Source organism: Salvelinus alpinus, chromosome 12, assembly GCF_045679555.1.
Source record: "Salvelinus alpinus chromosome 12, SLU_Salpinus.1, whole genome shotgun sequence".
Classification (NCBI taxonomy): Eukaryota; Metazoa; Chordata; class Actinopteri; order Salmoniformes; family Salmonidae; genus Salvelinus; species Salvelinus alpinus.
The window spans coordinates 1,675,605-1,694,506 of record NC_092097.1 but is presented as its reverse complement, the minus strand read 5'-3'; the positions used below and the strand labels follow the sequence as shown (position 1 = coordinate 1,694,506).

At 44.9% G+C, this 18,902-nt stretch overlaps 1 protein-coding gene across 9 annotated transcripts in view; it reads left to right on the top strand.

The window, feature by feature from the left end:
* Nucleotides 1-15,146, top strand: part of LOC139535354 (chromodomain-helicase-DNA-binding protein 6-like) — an 80,873-nt gene extending 65,727 nt beyond the window's left edge. For 6 of the 9 annotated variants that reach the window (XM_071334687.1, XM_071334686.1, XM_071334682.1 and 3 more), the window contains 8 exons: nt 28-2,019; nt 5,311-5,462; nt 6,796-7,014; nt 7,157-7,705; nt 8,773-8,949; nt 9,219-9,362; nt 10,200-10,304; nt 10,503-15,146. In XM_071334687.1, the coding sequence (XP_071190788.1) occupies nt 28-2,019; nt 5,311-5,462; nt 6,796-7,014; nt 7,157-7,705; nt 8,773-8,949; nt 9,219-9,362; nt 10,200-10,304; nt 10,503-11,567 (4,403 nt within the window). In that variant the 3' untranslated portion in view covers nt 11,568-15,146. Of the gene's footprint in view, nt 1-27; nt 2,020-5,310; nt 5,463-6,795; nt 7,015-7,156; nt 7,706-8,772; nt 8,950-9,187; nt 9,363-10,199; nt 10,305-10,502 lie in introns of those variants that run through there. The other 3 variants (XM_071334684.1, XM_071334688.1, XR_011667104.1) reach the window with 2 other exon arrangements.
* Nucleotides 15,147-18,902: the final 3,756 nt, after the last annotated feature.

Genomic DNA, 18,902 nt, shown 5'->3' with positions numbered 1-18,902 from the left:
AAAGTAAGCCCTCCTTCTGTCTGTCAGGGCCTCTGGACCACAACCTGTTTGTGGAGCCCATCACAGAGGAGCGAGCAGCACGCACCCTCTACCGCATCGAGCTGCTGCGCAAGGTCAGGGAGCAGGTGCTGCGCCACCCACTGCTGGGCTCGCGACTGCAGCTGTGTCGGCCTAGCCTCTACCTGCCTGTGTGGTGGGAGTGTGGCAAGCATGACCGCGACCTCCTGATTGGAGCGGCCCGCCACGGCCTCAGCCGCACTGACTACTACATCCTCAATGACCCGCAGCTATCTTTCCTGGATGCCCACCGCAACTACGTCCAGAAGGAGAATCACCACGGCTACCAACCCAGTGTGCACCACGCAGGCATGGCCCCCTCACCGCACCACCACCCCTGCTGCATCTATGAGACGGGCCTCGGCCAATGCCACTCTCCCCAGCCGCCGGAGTACGGTCACCCAGCCATCCCCTCCTCGTCGATCCACTTCCATTCTCACCCGAACGTCCACGGTCACCCGCCAGAGATAGTGGGCACGGGCCCCGGTGGCAGCCTAGGTATGGTGTCTGGGCCAAGGGAGGGCTTCCTGGTTTGCCCCCCTCTGGATGAGTCATTGGAACTGGCATCACTGCAGCATGAGGGCCTGGCCTCAGATTCCCTCCATGGCAAGTCTGCCAAGGATGCCTTCAACGGGTTCCCCTTCAACTCAGCGCAGGGCGGCCAGAGCATGCTCAACTCGTATGGTGTGCAGGCGGAGCTGACCAGCGAGCAGTCGGCTGACATGGACCCAATCATCTCAGGCAAGCTGCGCAGCGACGTGCTGGTGGGCTCCTCGGAAGAGAATGGCCTTATGGCCCCCTTGCTGGAGCTGGAACAGGAGCTGCAGGCGCCCTGGGAGAGCACGGACCACACAGGCACAGCAGACGTCGTGGGCATGTTCAACGAGGCCGACCCCATCCTGGGGGCACCAGCCCTTGATACAGAGTTCCTGGACACAGAGGAGCAGCCGGGAGACGGGGGAAGGGAGGACGGAGTGCTTGACGACTGCCTAGGTATACCCTCATCCCGGAGCGGCCCAGGGGAGCCGCTGCCCTCCAGTTTCATGCTGTTCAAGAACATTGACGTGAGCGAGGAGGAGCCTGCTGCAGAGCACACAAACCTCTCCGCCAGCCCGCTTCCTTCCTACATCCCCCCTCCGCACCTGTCGCTGTCCCATATGACCTTGCACCCCCACCACCACAACCAGGGTGATGTCGAGCAGCCAGAGAAGTTGAGTGACTCGGACACTGTCGCCCACGTGCCCAGCCCCGACGAGAGGGAGGCAGAGAGGGATGTGTCCTTTGAGTTTGACAAAGAGGAGATGTCTGTGGACAGTCCAAGTCTGGTGGGGCTGGAGCAGGGCCTGGACCCCTCATGTATACCATGCGAGGACTCTCTCCAAGAGGAGCCCTGCTATGGGATGGGAATGGGCTCTCCAGTGGAGTCATGTCAGGTGGCTCTAGAGAGGCCAGGAGAAGAGACTTTAGAAAGGGACACGCCCTTAGGGCCAGTTGAGGGGCTTCTAGAGGGACAGGTTGAAGAACCCTTGGAGATATCGCCCATGGATTCCCAGGAGGAGGAACCAGTGGATGGGCCTCTGGAAGACTTCGGTAAAGACAACGCACCAGAAGGACCATTCACAGGGCCGTTGGAGCAGTACGACGTAGAACCAGAAGCTGACTTCGAGGGGCCTGCCGAAGCAGAGAGCACTTTAAGCGAACACACACTCCCCACTGTTGACGCTACAGACACTCTGCCCCCATCCTCCTCAGTCCCCAGGCCCCAGCCTGAGCCACCACTGTCCCCACGTGTGGTGGGAGTGACACAGATCAAACTTGAGTTCCCTCTGGACCCAGAGAGCTCTGAGAGCAAGTCAGACATACTGGAGCCTGACAGCACTGTCCTCACGCCCAAACTGGAGCAGACAGAGGTGCTGCTGGAAGTGAAGGACAAGATCAAGGAGGAGAGGCCCCAAACTCCAGGTAATGAAGGTAGTTTTACATGCATCCAAAATAGTAATATAACCTGGACAAAGGTAAGGTTCTGTGTGTGTGTACGCGCACAGTACCAGTCAAAGGTTTGGACACACCTACTCATTCAAGGGTTTTTCTTATTTTTTAAAACTATTTTCTACATTGTAGAATAGTGTTGAAGACATCAAAACTATGAAATAACACGTATGGAATCATGTAGTAACCAAAAAAGTGTTAAACAAATCAAATATTTTTTTCATTCTTCAAAGTAGCTACCCTTTGCCTTGATGACAGCTTTGTGTTAACTCGAAATGACACAACGACAAGGTTCCAGTTTAAAAAAGTTTACTCTACTATATGAACACACTACAAGGTAGCCATTACACTCAAGGCTAGGTCCAACCACGACAAGACTTCCTGCGCATGCGCACTCTTGACTGAGTGATAGCCCCGTAATAACAGAAATATAGGGATACTTAAAACATGAACTTAACACTTTGCACACACTTGGCATTCTCTCAACCAGCTTCACCTGGAATGCTTTTCCAACAGTCTTGAAGGAGTTCCCACATATGCTGTGTACTTGTTGGCTGCTTTTCCTTCACTCTGTGATCAATTGGTTTGAGGTCGGGTGATTGTGGAGGCCAGTTCATCTGATGCAGCACTTCTTTACTCTCATTCTTGGTCAGAAATGCCTTACACAGCCTGGAGGTGTGTAAGGCAAACCAGATGGAATGGCGTATTGCTGTGGTAGCCATGATGGTTAACCTCTCTAGGGTACGTGCGACGTTAGCGTCCCACCTCTTCAACAGCCAGTGAAAGTGCAGGGCGCCAAATTCAAAACAACAGAAATCCCATAATTAAAATTCCTCAAACATACATGTATTTTACACCATTTTAAAGATACACTTGTTGTAAATCCAGCCACAGTGTCCGATTTCAAAAAGGCTTTATGACAAAAGCAAACCAAACGATTATGTTAGGTGAGTGCCTATTCACAGAATAACACAGCCATTTTACCAGCCAAAGAGAGGATTCACAAAAAGCAGAAATATAGATAAAATGAATCACTAACCTTTGATGATCTTCATCAGATGACACTCATAGGACTTCATGTTACACAATACATGTATGTTTTGTTCGGTAAAGTTCATATTTATATCCAAAAATCTGAGTTTACATTGGCGCCTTATGTTCAGAAGTCACAAAACATCCTTTGATTTTGCAGAGAGCCACATCAATTTACAGGAATACTCATAATAAACATTGCTAAAAGATACAACTGTTATGCATTGAGTTTTAGATGCACTTCTCCTTAATGCAACCGCTTTGTCAGAATTCCAAAAAGCTTTACGGAAAAAGCAAACCATGCAATAATCTGAGTCGGCGCCCAATCAAGACACAAATATAGCCGCCATATTATGCAGTCAACAGAAGTCAGAAGTAACAATATAAACATTCACTTACCTTTGATGATCTTCATCAGAATGCACTCCCAGGAATCCCAGTTCCACAATAAATGTTTGTTTTGTTCGATAATGTCCATCATTTATGTCCAAATTCCTCCTTGTTGTTCTAGCGTTCAGTACACTTTCCAAACTCACGACGCGCGGGCAGGTCCAGCAAAAAGTACGGACGAAAAGTTAAAAAAAGTTATATTACAGTCCGTACAAACATGACAAACGAAGTATTGAATCAATCTTTAGGATGTTTTTAACATAGTTCTTCAATAATGTTCCAACCGGAGTATTCCTGTGTCTTCAGAATTGCGATGGAACAGAACTCGCTCTCACGTGAACGCACATGGTCACTTCATGGCAGACCTGACTCATTCCTTTCTCCTTCGGCCCCACTAAACAGTAGAGGCATCAGACAAGGTTCTAACGACTGTTGACATCTAGTGGAAGCCTTAGGAAGTGCAACATTACCAATATCCCACTGTATCTTCAATAGGAGCTGAGTTGAAAATCAACCAAGCTCAGATTTCCCACTTCCTGGTTGGATTTTTTTCTCAAGTTTTTGCCTGCCTGATGAGTTCTGTTATACTCACAGACATCACTCAAACAGTTTTAGAAACTTCAGAGTGTTTACTATCCAAATATACTAATAATATGCATATTCTAGCTTTTATGGCTTTGTAGCAGGCCGTTTACTCTGGGCATGCTTTTCATCCGGATGTGAAAATACTGCCCCCTACCCCAAAGAAGTTGGTGTGCCTTGAATTCTAAAAAATCACTGACAGTTTCACCAGCAAAGCACCATCACACCACCACCTCCATGCTTCACGGTGGGAACCACATGTGCGTCTCACAAAGACACGGCGGTTGGAACCAAAAATATCAAATTTGGACTCATCATACCAAAGGACAGATTTCCACTTGTCTAATGTCCTTTGCTCGTGTATCTTGGCCGAAACAAGTCTCTTCTTATTGGTGTCGTTTAGTAAGTGATTTCTTTGCAGCAAATCGACCATGAAGGCCTAATTGGGCTGCAATCTGAGGTGCTGTTATTCTAATGAACATGTCCTGTCCTGTGGCGGTCCTCATGAGAGCCAGTTTCATCATAGCGCTTTTTGGTTTTTGGGAATGTACTTGAAGAAACTTAAAGTTTTTGAAATTTTCCGCATTGACTGACCTTCATGTCTTAAAGTAATGATGGACTGTTTCTCTTTGCTTATTTGAGCTGTTCTTGCCAAAATATGGACTTAGTCTTTAACCAAATCGGGTTATCTTCTGTATACCATCCCTACCTTGTCACAACACAAATGATGCTCAAACACATTAAGAAGGAAAGAAATTCCACAAATGAACTTTTAACAAGGTGTTAATTGAAATGCATTCCAGGTGACTACCTCGTGAAGCTGGTTGAGAGAATGCCAAGAGTATGCAAAGCTGTCATCAAGGCAAAGGGTGGCTGCTTTGAAGAATCTCAAATATATATATATTTTTTTTAAACTTTTTTTGGTTAGTACATGATTCCATATGTGTTATTTCATAGTTGATGTCTGCAATGTAGAAAATAGTAAAAAAATTAAGAAAACCCCTGGAATGAGTAGGTGTGTCCAGACATTTGACTGGTACTGTATGTATATGGGAAAAACTCTAGGTAACCTACAGCTAGACAGCTGTTAAGATGGACTCATATAACAGAAAAACAGAAAAAAAAATTGCTGTGGCTTTTGGTTTTAGCGGGCTTCAAACATGTAGCCTTTCTAAAAAAAATGACCTTTCTACCACCTTCTCCAGATTCCCTGTAGTTGAGATCTTGTGTTGTGCACTGAATCACTGTCTCTCTCCACAGCCTCTCTAGTGGACAGCTATGTGGAGGTGGCACAGTTTGCAGTCCCCATGTCCATGTGTGAGATGCCTGACAGTCTGCAGGACGTGCGGGAGCCCACCATCGCCCAGCTGCTGCAGGAAAAAGCCCTCTACTCCTTCTCCGAGTGGCCAAAGGTATGGTACACGGGGAGTTGACCTGCCAACTGCCTTAAAGTTTCCATTTCATGTTAGCCCAGGGGAATTGGTTGACACTATCCGATTAGGGTATAACAATTTCTCTCCCAAAATCTGATTTTCAAGGTTATTTCCATAACCTTATGTTTAATTAAGACCAAAAACTGACACGCCTTCAATTTTGTAGATTTGGCTATTTCGGCCACACCGTTGCTGACAAGTGTGTAAAATCGAGCACACACACAATCTCCATTGACAAACATTGGCAGTAGAATGGCCTTACAGAAGAATGGCACAGTCATCGGAAGCCACCTTTCCAACAAGTCAGTTCGTCAAATTTCTTCCCTGCTAGAGCCACACAAGCTCACAGAACCGGACCGCTGAGTGCTGAAGTGCGTAGCGTGTAAAAATTGTCTGTCCTGGGTTGCAACACTCACTACCGAGTTCCTAACTGCCTCTGGAGGCAACATCAGCACAAGAACTGTTCGTCGGGTGCTTCATGAAATGGGTTTCCATGGCCGAGCGCAATTCCATGCGTCAGCTGGAGTGGTGTAAAGCTCGCCGCCGTTAGACTCTGGAGCAGTGGAAAAGCATTCTCTGGAGTGATGACTCGCACTTCACCATCTGACAGTTTGATCTGGGTTTGGTGGATGCCTGGAGAACGCAACCTGCCCAAATGTATAGTGCCAACTAAAGTTTGATGGATGAAGAATTATGGTCTGGGGCTTTTATTCATGGTTTGGGCTAGGCCCCTTCGTTGCAGTGAAGGGAAATCTTAACGCTACAGCATACAATGACATTCTAGACAATTCTGTGCATCCAGCTTTGTGGTAACAGTTTAGGGAAGGCCCTTTCCTGTTTCAGCATGACAATGCCCCCGTGCCCAAACCAAGGTCCATACATAAATGGTTTGTCGAGATCGGTGTGGAAGAACTTGACTGGCCTGTACAGAGCCCTGACCTCAACCCCATCGAACACCTTTGGGATGAATTGGAACGCCGACTGTGAGCCAGGCCTAATCGCCCAACATCAGTACCCGACATAACTAATGCCTCCATTCAGCCACAAGAGCAAGTTCCTGCAGCAATGCTCCAACATCTAGTGGAAAGCCTTCCCAGAAGAATGGAGGCTGTTATAGCAGCAAAGTGGGGACCACCTCCATGTTAATGCCCATGGTTTTGGAATGAGACGTTCGACGAGCACGTGTCCACATACCTATGATAATGTAGTGTACATTTTCACGATATAGCCAATTTTGACTTTGCAGCTAGGCCAAATACTGAGTACCAGGGGAATAATGCGTGGGACTTTTTTGTGCTCCTTTGCGTTGCAGGATCGGGTGATCATCAACCGCCTGGACAGCATCTGTCACGCCATCTTGAAGGGGAAGTGGCCCTCTTCCAGCCAGCAGTATGACTCCCCTAGCTCTCTGGCAAACACCTGTGTGCCTAACATTGTGCACCAGAGGGCTGGCTTCATTTCAGCCAGGGTACAGCCATCCCAGAGCCTCAACTTCAACATCCCAGCCCCTCCTGTAACCCACCTTCCCAAGGTGACTAGCCCATGTTCATCTTCTGTCCCCTCATAACCATCGTTGTTGAAATCCTTCTTTTGTGACGTTTTTGTGGATATTCGCCAGTCTATTGTCGGTATTCGTTAATATTTTTCCATTCTTCCATTTCCATCCTGTTCAGTACAAGTCAAGAGATGCAGGGGAATGCAGCCAGGGAGGCTGGAGGTTGACATCCTTGCCTCTCTTGCAGGAGAGGCTGGTGGCGCCGCCCTATTTGCCTGAACTAAAGCGGGGTAGGCGTGCGTTTGAATACAAGGCAGAGGTGCTCAGTAAGCAGTGCCACACAGGGGAGAAGATGCCTGTAACCTTGTCGAACAGAGGCGGGGCGCTGCTGCTCAAAGGCTGGCAGGAGGCGGCCATGGACCTCTCCAAGGCCGGGGATCTGGGCATTGGGGGCGACGCGGCAGCCACTGTAGGCCACATGAGTCACCAGGTCCACCCCGGTGCCCGAAAACTGCCCGCCATGAGCGCCATGCAGGGTTCAGTGGGGAAGGACATGGCCGGGATCCTGCAGGCAGGTCTCATCCACCCCGTCACCGGCCAAATTGTCAACGGCAACCTGAGGTGTGACGACGCAATCATGCGCCGGAGGAGAGGCAGACGGAGAAACGTGGAGACGGTTGACATCGGGTTTGTCAAGAGCAGAGGAATGCATGTGCAGGAAAAACAGGTATGTCAAGTCAAAACTCCTTTTGGTTTTGTGAACAGAAAAAGAGCCCGCTTAATGGTACTAGTTTTCTGCACCACCTGGTTTTGATGATAATTACTGTGGACCTGTCCCCCTACCAAGTTCAGGGGGAAGGACAATACAGTTGTCTCTTGTGGTTTGGTGCTTGGAGGCCATTTGCAACAAAGGTTGAACGATAGCGTATCACTAGTAGTGTTGTCACGATACCAGTTTTAGTATCACGAAACTCAATACCATCACAATACTTGATACCAAAACGATACCATGGCAAAAAAGGCGTATTAGCCATAGTCACAGAATGGCATTTAATCCAGACAGATAAACTCAGCTATTGCTCTGTTCAAATGTTGGGCATCTTTTGAGTTTCCAAGTTTCACTTCTGACACCAATGTAATGAAACAGGCCGGGAATCCGGCACGAACCCTCAACATTCTTGCCGGTAGCCCTGCGGAAATCAACTGTGCCACAAAAGCACAGCTTATAAGGCAGGGTTGCTACAGTATCTTTGGATGTGAGGGAGAGATCGTTGTGAATTTATTACGTTTTTGTTGACAACAAGTTTTGAAATCAGCATATTTTGTGTTTTTTATATTTTTTATTTCACAAAGTATTAGGATTGTGAATTGATGTCAGTTCAGCTGTGACTTGCATAGAAAGTTATTCTACAAAGCTGGAAGCTACCGGTATCTTTAGTTTCAAAATGATTCAAGTGTGTTGAGTGGAGAGCTAACATGTTGCTGCCTAGACACTCTGCTCTAGCAATGAGTAAGTGGAGCAGGCATGAGGCACAGTACGCTTGCGTTATTTGGGACATCAGCTGCATTGATAGACAGACTTGATCCTCTCAATCAGTATACGGCGTGAGACACATTTGACAGAAGTACTGAAAGTAACCAAAATTATAGTACCAAACCGTTTTTCATGTTCTAGTATCGAAAAAGTACAGAGTTTTGTTATACCGTGCAACACTAATCACAAGCGCTTCATACTAGCGTTGAGTTGGGAATCAAATACATCTATTTGTTTCCCTGTGTTTTTGTCCTCTACAGGTCACCAGCCATTCTGCAGTGTCGTCCACCTCCTCCCCACCGGAGTGCCCCCCGGGAACCTCCACCCCCACCCTGCCAGAGGTGGTGGCCATCGACAGAGAGGCTGCCAACAATGGCTTGATGGAATGGCTGCGACAGAATCCCAACTGTAGCATGGAGGTGCCCACTTTCGCACCGGTGAGTTGATCCTCCATGCACATTCATCTTATCCATTCTTCAAATTCCCTTTACTTTTGTGAAATCCCAGTTGGAGGGATACCTGGAATCAAGAGGGAATGAGCAGGAGGAAACTGTGATTTCTGAAAAACGTGTGAACTTTGAGAACGTTTCTGGTACGAGGGTTCAACTCACCCGCTGTTTTTATAAGTGCGGTTTTATAGTACGTTTTAAAGTAAGTGAATATCATTTGGAGTAGTGTGCTTTTCTTGCCAAATCTGGGGTTTCAGTCTCCTGGCTCAGCGATTCTGCACAGCTTTGTGGAGCGGCCCAAGCAGCGGCGGCATCGCTGTAAAGACCCCACCAAGCTGGATGTCAACTCCCTAACAGGGGAAGAGAGGGTGCCAGTGGTCCACAGGAGCACTGGCCGCAGGGTAACTATTTTGACTCGCACACACCGAACACTGATGCACAAGCACACATAACATCACTGACATTAACCATGTTTCCAACCCACCATTTTTATGAGAGTACTGTACCTGATGGAAACAGCAAATTGTGGGGAAACTTAAAAAAAGAAATTGTTAACAAAATACGTTCGATTGGTGGATAATTTTTGGGGTCGGTGAAATAGATACAGTACCAGTCAAAAGTTTGGACATGCCTACTCATTCAAGGGTTTTTCCTTTATTTTTACTATTTTATACATTGTAGAATAATAGTGAACACATCCAAACTATGAAATAACACATATGGAATCATGTAGTAACCAAAAAACTGTTAAACAAATCAAAATATATTTTAGATTTTTCAAAGTAGCCACCCTTTGCATTGATGACACCTTTACACACTTTTGGTATTTCTCTCAACCATCTTCACTTGGAATGCTTTTCCAACAGTCTTGAAGGACTTCCCACATATGCTGAGCACTTGGCTGCTTTTCCTTCACTCTGCGGTCCACCTCAGCCCAAACCATCTCAATTGGGTTGAGGTCGGGTGATTGTGCATGCAAGGTCATCTGATGCCCTTACACAGCCTGGAGGTGTGTTGGGTCATTGTCCTGTTGAAAAACGAATTATAATCCCACTACGCGCAAACCAGATGAGATGGTGTATCGCTGCAGAATGCTGTGGTAGCCATGCTGGTTAACTGCCTTGAATTCTAAACTAATGTTTGCCTGAATTATACACAAATGCATAATTTATATTTATGCTGTGTGTGTGTGTGTGTGTACAAGAACTCATTGAGGGCTGTATTCTTCTGTGCTGTAGCTTGGGGGTGCTATGGCTCCAGCAATCAAGGAGCTTTCACGATGGCTGGATGAAAATACTGAGTACTGCGTGGCACCTGACTGGGCAGATGTAGTGAAACACTCTGTGAGTAGCATGGCATTTTCACTCTCTCATATCCACATAAATGCCCCATCAAATAGTTTCATTAGAATGCTTCCATTTTTAATTAGGCATTTACTCATCTTGAATAGTGCAGTTGTCAGAACCTACTGCTTCACAGATTACAGATGTCCTTCAAAACCATCCCTGCATTTTCCTTAAGCTAATACCTTGTGTTTCCAGGGCTTTCTTCCTGAGGGCAAGTTCACCCGCATCCTCACTGAGCCCGTGTGCCGCGACCAGGGGCCCCGCCGCCGGGGCCGTCGTCCCCGCAGCGAGATGCCCAAGCCCCTCCTCTCCGAGTCTCCCATGGGCCCGCTCTGTATGAACGGGGGCCTGATCGGCAGCATGGACCTGGTCAGCCTCCAGAACCTCCACAATGTCCAGGGCATCCCACTCACAAGCTTGATGGGATTCCCCCATGGCTTTGCTGTGTCCGCCGGTGAAGACGCAAAGAATGGTCTGAGTATGCTGCCTATGATGCTCCACGGCGTACACGGCGCCCCCCACATGTTCAGTGTTCAGGGGCTGATGGGGTTGCCGCCCACCTGCTCTGCTTCCACCTCCTCCTCCACGGCTGTAGTTACCACCACTGCGGCCTCCTCCTCAGCGGCCAGTAGCCCCTCTCGAGGCCCCGGCCAGGCATCTTCAAGCACAGGGGCCGAGGGCTCTGGCATTCAGTCTGGCAGAGAGAGAAAGAGGGAGGAAAAGCAGCAAGGCGCGATGGGCAGCCACAGCATTGCGGCCATCACCACCACCACAGCGACCAGCAGCAGCAGTGGCAGCCACCAGGCCTTCAACCCTTTCCTCATTCCGGGGATGTCCCATGGACTGCTGTACCCTCACATGTTCCTCCCGCACGGGGGCGTCATGGCGCTGCCAGGCATGCCGCCTGCAGACTCCTCCAGCAGCCCAAAGACGAAGAAGAAAAGAACAAGGGAGGAAGAAGGGGTGGTGGTGGTGGTGGTGGAGGCAGGCAGCCACAGCCACTTACAGACGAACAGTGGGCCTCCGAAAAAACACAGTGATGGCCAGACTGGGGAGAGCACGGCTGACCAGGCTGGGCCGGAGGACAGGGAGCAGATGGAGGACAACATTCAGGAGGAGGGCACGGGACACGACTCCCATGATCCTCCAGAGGTAAACCCCAAGAAGAGCGTTGAAGAGGAGAGAGGAACGATGGAGATTAGCTTGATGGAGGAGAAAAAACTGCCTGAGGAGGAGAGCGTGTCAAGGGGGGTAGAGTAGACTTCACAATATACTTCTTCTCCCACCTCTTTCTTACTGTGCAACAGTTTTAAGTTTGTGGTGTGTAAGTACCTTCATTTTTATGTAAATACTTTTATTATCAACTTATTTTTTATAGATCTGCCCTGTAGCAAATTTGTGATTATCTTATACTATATATCCCCACACATGCTCCATTCAAGAACTTCATGAAAGAGATGCAAACACACACTTGCGAAGGGAGGAATTAATCAACGTTGTTACATGGTTATAACAATTCAAGCATCCTTGACGGTCTGCTACATCGTTTAGATGCCTGGTATGTCCTGGTTGCAAAAAGGTAAAGCCGGGAGCCTGTTTGACTGAAGAGGATAAAGATTTTATCAAGTCGTCCCATCTTTTTTGTCCGTTTTTTTTTATCCATTTGGTGCCTAATGATCACAACCAAGAACGATGTAGCCGTCTAGTGATTACTGTCCCCTTAGTTTCCTTGATGGTGTTAAGGAATGTGAATATCCCATTAAAGTTGTTTTAATGTCCCGAAAGCCTAAAACTAATAGCAATTTTATTTGAAGGTCCTTTAAAATGTGTTGAATATAATACTTTTTATATCAATGCATGCAAGGTAACTTGCAGTCCCAAGTTTGATTAGTAGCATAACTGCTGCTAAGAAGTTCTGAATAGGACAGCTTTTGTCCATCCCTATTTTGTTTGTCTTGTTACTGCTGTGTAAAACATTTTTAAAAGGAAAATAGACAAACGAAAGTGCGTATAACAGATTTAGAGAAAACAATGATGCTAGTATAACCAATCGAGAGAACACATATTCAGTACGACAGCCACTCAAAAGAAGGCAAAGACTAATCCTGAGTTTTGATAATGCTTTAAAATATATAATCTCACAAAGTCACTTTGGGACGTGATCAGCTGTGTCAGTGTGGGAGCAGTGAAGAGGTACCATAGACAGTCTGTCACAGAGAGCTCTGTTGAGAGCGCCAGTGCCTCACCGGTGAGGGACAAGCACACAGAGGGTACTTCACTAAGGGAAAGGGGTGGTGGGGGATGTGCAAAATATCAAAATAATATGTCCATTCCCATCCGCCTTTCCAGTGTTAGGGAAAAGTTAGTCGTTTGATCACAGATACTGTATGTAAAGCAGTGGCAGAGTGCCTCGTTGTTTTAAAGGCTTCGTGGTCTCCTTTTCTTCCCTTAGAAGCATTTTAAACTCCTGTAGACTAGGTCATACTCAGAATGTAAAAAAAAAAAAAAATCAATCTATTTGGCTGTATATTGCTGTTCCTTTTGTTTACATGCACACCACATTTTTTGTTTTCTCCGTTATGTCCCTTGACATTGGGGGGAAATGGCAAAATCAGTACCAGTGTTTATTGTATTTAACATAATGTACTACACTAAATGGATGCAAAAGCTGATTTTTTTTTCTCAATTTTACAACAGGGTCTGTTTTTTGGGGTATATGTTTTAGACTTGGCTTCTAAGTGTAACAATTTGACTTCTCTTTTTGTTTTTTTTGTTTTTCATATTAGAAAAGTGTCCTTTTGGTGAATGTTTACCTGTATTCTGTCTATTAAGCTTTTATTTGTGTATGTGTACATGCATGCGCACACTTGCACAACCTGTCCCATGGGTGACATTTTGTCCTAGAGCTGTATTTCTCTCTCGCTCTAGCGTCATCTTTCTTTGTTGGAAGACATGTTATAGTTGCCTTGTCACAACTTGTGACTATATAATTCATTTGATCTGCCAAACTTTCACCAAATATGACATTTTTCTTTAAACTTAGTTGATTATATTAAAAGTAAAATGCCTTATTTAGCTAGTGTTATATATATATATATATATATATATATATATCTATATAGATATATATATAGATAGATAGATGTTTTGTTACATCACCATATTGGAAGTTATATATCAAAAGTATTTTGTTCAGTTTGTTTTAAATGCCCCTTCAGTTGTATGCGTACATACCTTGGTAATGTGCAAAACCAGGATTTGGACATTTGCTGGTATCAGTCACTGCAGTGATAGAAGATAATCTTTCAAAGTTATCTTTATGGTCCAATTCACTTACTCCATGAAGTGACTCAAACAATCTTCCAAAGCACAATGGAGAACAATTAATTATTAATGTTTTCTCATCAGTGCCTCTGAGATTTGGTTTGATATTTTTTCCATTTTGTCAAACTTCTGCTGATTTACATAATTTATTATATCTAGGCTGAAGTACTAGTGCAGAAACATCCCTGAACCTATTCCAATTTTATCTAATGTTATCAATGTGAAGGGTGCCATGCAATTCCTGATTGGTCATGTCTGAGGGTCCCCTTTGTTTCACTCAAACAACAAGCTTTTCACATGCTTATATTCACTTAACAGGCCTTCAGTTTTCGTAAAGACATCAATGGTGCACGGTATGTATACAACTGAAGTGGATGTGATGTTAAAACCAATGCTCTTGTAGACCTATTCTGCATGTTGGATCCAATATTCCACTACCATTGGCTGAGTAATGTGTCTTCAGATAGACAACCTGTTTTTGGGAATATAAAGTAGATTTATTAGATCTCAAGACACCAGCCCACACCAATTTTCTATTACTTTGCTTGTATGTGACAACTTGAAAAACAACTAATTGGTGCAGTATGTGACTACAGTTGAAGGTCAATTAATATTTATTCAGTCTTTCATGTCATGAAATCGTTTTACTGTTTTCTTTTCATTTAGTCTTTTGGTAATTTATGGAACGGTCAGATTCATTTCAAGTCATGTATCTCATATGTATTTATTGTACAAGTCTTGTCTAAGCATTTTCATGTTTATGCCTGGTGTGTAACGTTAAAGGGTTCAGAGGGACAACAGTCTCGCTTCTAAGGCTTGCTGGCTCTTTTCACATTTTAGAATGTTTGTTGTATTTTTTTTGCCATCACCTGTGGCAAGAGTAGTTTAAAATACATAAATGTTATAACTTTTCCTGAAAAAGTGTAACTTACTTATTAACATGTGCCATAGATTGTGGGTCATTGGGACGGGGTCAATTGTATCCGTGTGAACTTTGGACTGAATTGTACTATAACCTATTTCTGCAGTCAGGTTAGACACTAGGCGCCAGGCCCTATTCATCAATTCTGTTATGTATTTGCATGTCAGAGGAAAGATGCGGGCTCTGGCTTTCCAATGCCATGCTATGTGTGTTGTGATTGCATGCCTGGACATGCTGGTTATATAGGCCCTGAAAATTGCCACAATCCAAGTTGCAGAGATGGCAGACCACTCTGTGTGTGTGCGTCTGCATGCATGCATTGACAGATTAGGACCTTCGTTTTCAGCTCATACAGTCAAAGCCAGTGTTCACTAAATGGGTTTACTGTAAAGCTACATTGAACGAAGTGCACCGTGCGTGGGAACATCATGCTTCAAAAGAAAAGTACTGGCTGACGTAAGCTACATTAACAGAGTTGTGGATAAAAAATAATTGTTGAACTAGCTCCAATATTCCCTCGTGGACCAATCCCATAACTCAGAACATGGTATGTGATCTTTTATTGTACAATAAAAGATGACTTTCAACTTTCATCAAGTGAAGGGGTATTCATTTCTCAACATACTGCGAGCAGCAGCTAGTTTAAGTTTAAGCTCGGGAGTAGGCATTGCCCATATGATCAACCATCTGCTAGCTACTAGCTAAACCAGAGTTAAAACAGAGAGGAAAAGACGATGCAGGAGGTTTTACTCAGTCCAAAATCTGTTCACGAAAATAAACTGACGTGAGGAATTTTTCTATGGAGGTCGGTGTTGAATTTGGTCATAAAAAAATGTAATGTTATTTTATAAAATGGAAGTTTCATAATGGTTAGGTTACGAATGCACTGATATGTGGACACAAGTGGCATTTTGGCAGCAACATTTTAGTTGTGCCTGTAATCATAGAGAGATCAGGGATGGGCACCTTTTGGGGGTGGGAGCCACAAAATCTGGACTCATCATGGGGGGGGGGGGCCACAGTGACTTGCGGGTCTGTGTACCCACATCCATACATGTAGTCAGAGCCGGCCCTAGCCTTTTGGGGGCCCTAAGTGAAATTTGGTTTCCCTCACCTTGCAAGCAAAACATTTTTAGCAGTCCCCATCTTGGCAGCGGAGAGAAATTCTTTAGAGTTAATTTCCTGCAATTCTACACATTTTTCCATAGGATGGAGAGAAATGTTTTGACGTTTAATATATCTGAGTGAGCATTACTAACTAAATCAATGGGGCCCCCGGTCGGTAATTCGACAATGATAACTATAAGTTTAGATAGCTTGCCGCTATACTAATTTACCAATCAAAACAATTTGGAAATTGATAGAGGACTCGTCATGGATATAACCCAGTGTAGCAGGGATGCAAACTGGTGAGGTCCAAAAATATGGGGGGGGGGGGAATCTGACAACTGCAAGAAAATGTGCCTAATTTCAGACTGATACCGAGCGGTCTTGTGATACCACGGGGTTTGCACCGCCGAAGGATGCCTGTTTCCATTTTCAATGTTCTGCCTGTGCGCTGCACATAAACCTGTTCCTGATTTTCACACCTGTACTCAATACAACACATCTAACACGCCTCACGGCTAAACATTTCAGTGGCCAACCTCTTTATTTACATTTACATTTAAGTCATTTAGCAGACGCTCTTATCCAGAGCGACTTACAAATTGGTGCATTCACCTTATGATATCCAGTGGAACAACCACTTTACAATAGTGCATCTAACTCTTTTAAGGGGGGGGGGGGGGGTTAGAAGGATTACTTTCTCCTATCCTAGGTATTCCTTAAAGAGGTGGGGTTTCAGGTGTCTCCGGAAGGTGGTGATTGACTCCGCTGACCTGGCGTCGTGAGGGAGTTTGTTCCACCATTGGGGTGCCAGAGCAGCGAACAGTTTTGACTGGGCTGAGCGGGAACTGTACTTTCTCAGAGGTAGGGAGGCGAGCAGGCCAGAGGTGGATGAACGCAGTGCCCTTGTTTGGGTGTAGGGCCTGATCAGAGCCTGAAGGTACGGAGGTGCCGTTCCCCTCACAGCTCCGTAGGCAAGCACCATTTATGGAGGAGAGAAACTGTTTTAAAGTTAATTTCCTGTAATACATTTATTTTTATCTGTGTTTTATATATATTTCCACACTTAGGTTGGAATAATACTGTGAAATTGTGAAAATTATGATAATGCCGTTTTAATGTACAGTAGGAGCTGTTATGGTCAATTCGTTAATAGATCAATAAGAAAGACTTCCAAACCTCTCTGCCAATAACAGCGCATTTCCAGTTTTCCCCTCCCCTCTCAGACCACTTCCAGACAGCCCTAGCAAAATTGCTTGAGAAATTGCTCTTAAAGCTATTTTGTTTATTTTTGACCATTTAATTGAAAACAATCACAGTAAACTACCCTTTGCTAATCTCCGCTCCTGAACAGTGACTGTCCAATCAAAGCTTAGTAACCGTAACCCACCACTCGGACACTTCACAAAAAATCCTCATGGACGACAAGCAGAGATACTTTTCCTTTGTCTGCTACAAGTGAACAGGAAATGGTTAAACAGTGTTCCTAGGACACGTAACTGACAGTCTGTACCTGGAGAAATTAGCGAAGCTGTTCCCGAGCTAGGGGTCGCAGCAACATGTGAGTTGCAGGAGAATTTCCAAAATCCTGAAAAAAATGTATACAAAAAATATAATATTGGCTTTCTCAATTGTTATGTGGTTAAACTAATTTATGCTATTGCTAGCAATCAAAAGGAAACCGACTGAAGGACTTAAACTTCCCAGCTTATGCTCTCCAAATGGACCTTAGCTGTGAGGGCCGAGATGCCCGTGCATTGACTTTTGTTTGCTATACAGTGCATTCAGAAAGTATTCAGACCCCTTCCCTTTATACACATTTTGTTACATTAACAGCCTTATTCTCAAATTGATTAAATAAAAAACACCACTCCATAATGACAAGGCAAAAACTGAAATGAAAAGCATACCTTATTTACATATAGTACCAGTCAAAAGTTTGTACACATACAGTTGAAGTCGGAAGTTTACATACACTTAGGTTGAAGTCATTAAAACTAGTTTTTCAACCACTCCACACATTTTTAGTTAACAAACTATAGTTTTGGTAAGTCCGTTAGGACATCTACTTTGTGCATGACACAAGTAACATTTCCAACAATTGTTTGGAAATGTTAGACAGATTATTTCACTTATCATTCACTGTATCACAATTCCACTGGGTCAGAAGTTTACATACACATAAATTAACTGTGCCTTTAAACAGCTTTGAAAATTCCAGAAAATTATGTCATGGCTTTAGAAGCTTCTGATAGGCTAATTGACATCATTTTAGTCAATTGGAGGTCTACCTGTGGATGTATTTCAAGGCCTACCTTCAAACTCAGTGCCTCTCTACTTGACATCATGGGAAATCAAAAGAAATCAGCCAAGATTGTAGACCACAAGTCTGGTTCATCCTTGGGAGCAATTTCCAAACGCCTGAAGGTTCATCTGTACAAACAATAGTACGCAAGTATAAACACCATGGGACCACGCAGCCATCATACCGCTCAGGAAGGAGACGCGTTCTGTCTCCTAGAGATGAACGTACTTTGGTGCGAAAAGTGCAAATCAATCCCAGAACAGCAGCAAAGGACCTTGTGAAGATGCTGGAGGAAACAGGTAAAAAAAAAAGTATCTATGTCCACAGTAAAACGAGTCCTATATCGACATAACCTGAAAGGCCGCTCAACAAGGAAGAAGCCACTGCTCCAAAACCACCATAAAAAGCCAGACTACGGTTTGCAACTGCACATGGGGACAAAGATTGTACTTTTTGGAGAAATGTCCTCTGGTCTGATGAAACAAAAATAGAACTGTTTGGCCATAATGACCATCATTATGTTTGGAGGAAAAGGGGGGAGGCTTGCAAGCCGAAGAACACCATCCCAACCGTGAAGCACGGGGGTGGCAGCATCATGTTGTGGGTGCTTTGCTGTAGGAGGGACTGGTGCACTAAACAAAATAGATGGCATCATGAGGATGGAAAATTATGTGGATATATTGAAGCAACATCTCAAGACATCAGTCAGGAAGTGAAAGCTTGGTCACAAATGGGTCTTCCAAATGGACAATGACCCCAAGCATATGTCATTTTTATTTTTTTATTTTATTTCACCTTTATTTAACCAGGTAGGCTAGTTGAGAACAAGTTCTCATTTGCAACTGCGACCTGGCCAAGATAAAGCATAGCAGTGTGAACAGACAACACAGAGTTACACATGGAGTAAACAATAAACAAGTCAAAAACATGGTAGAAA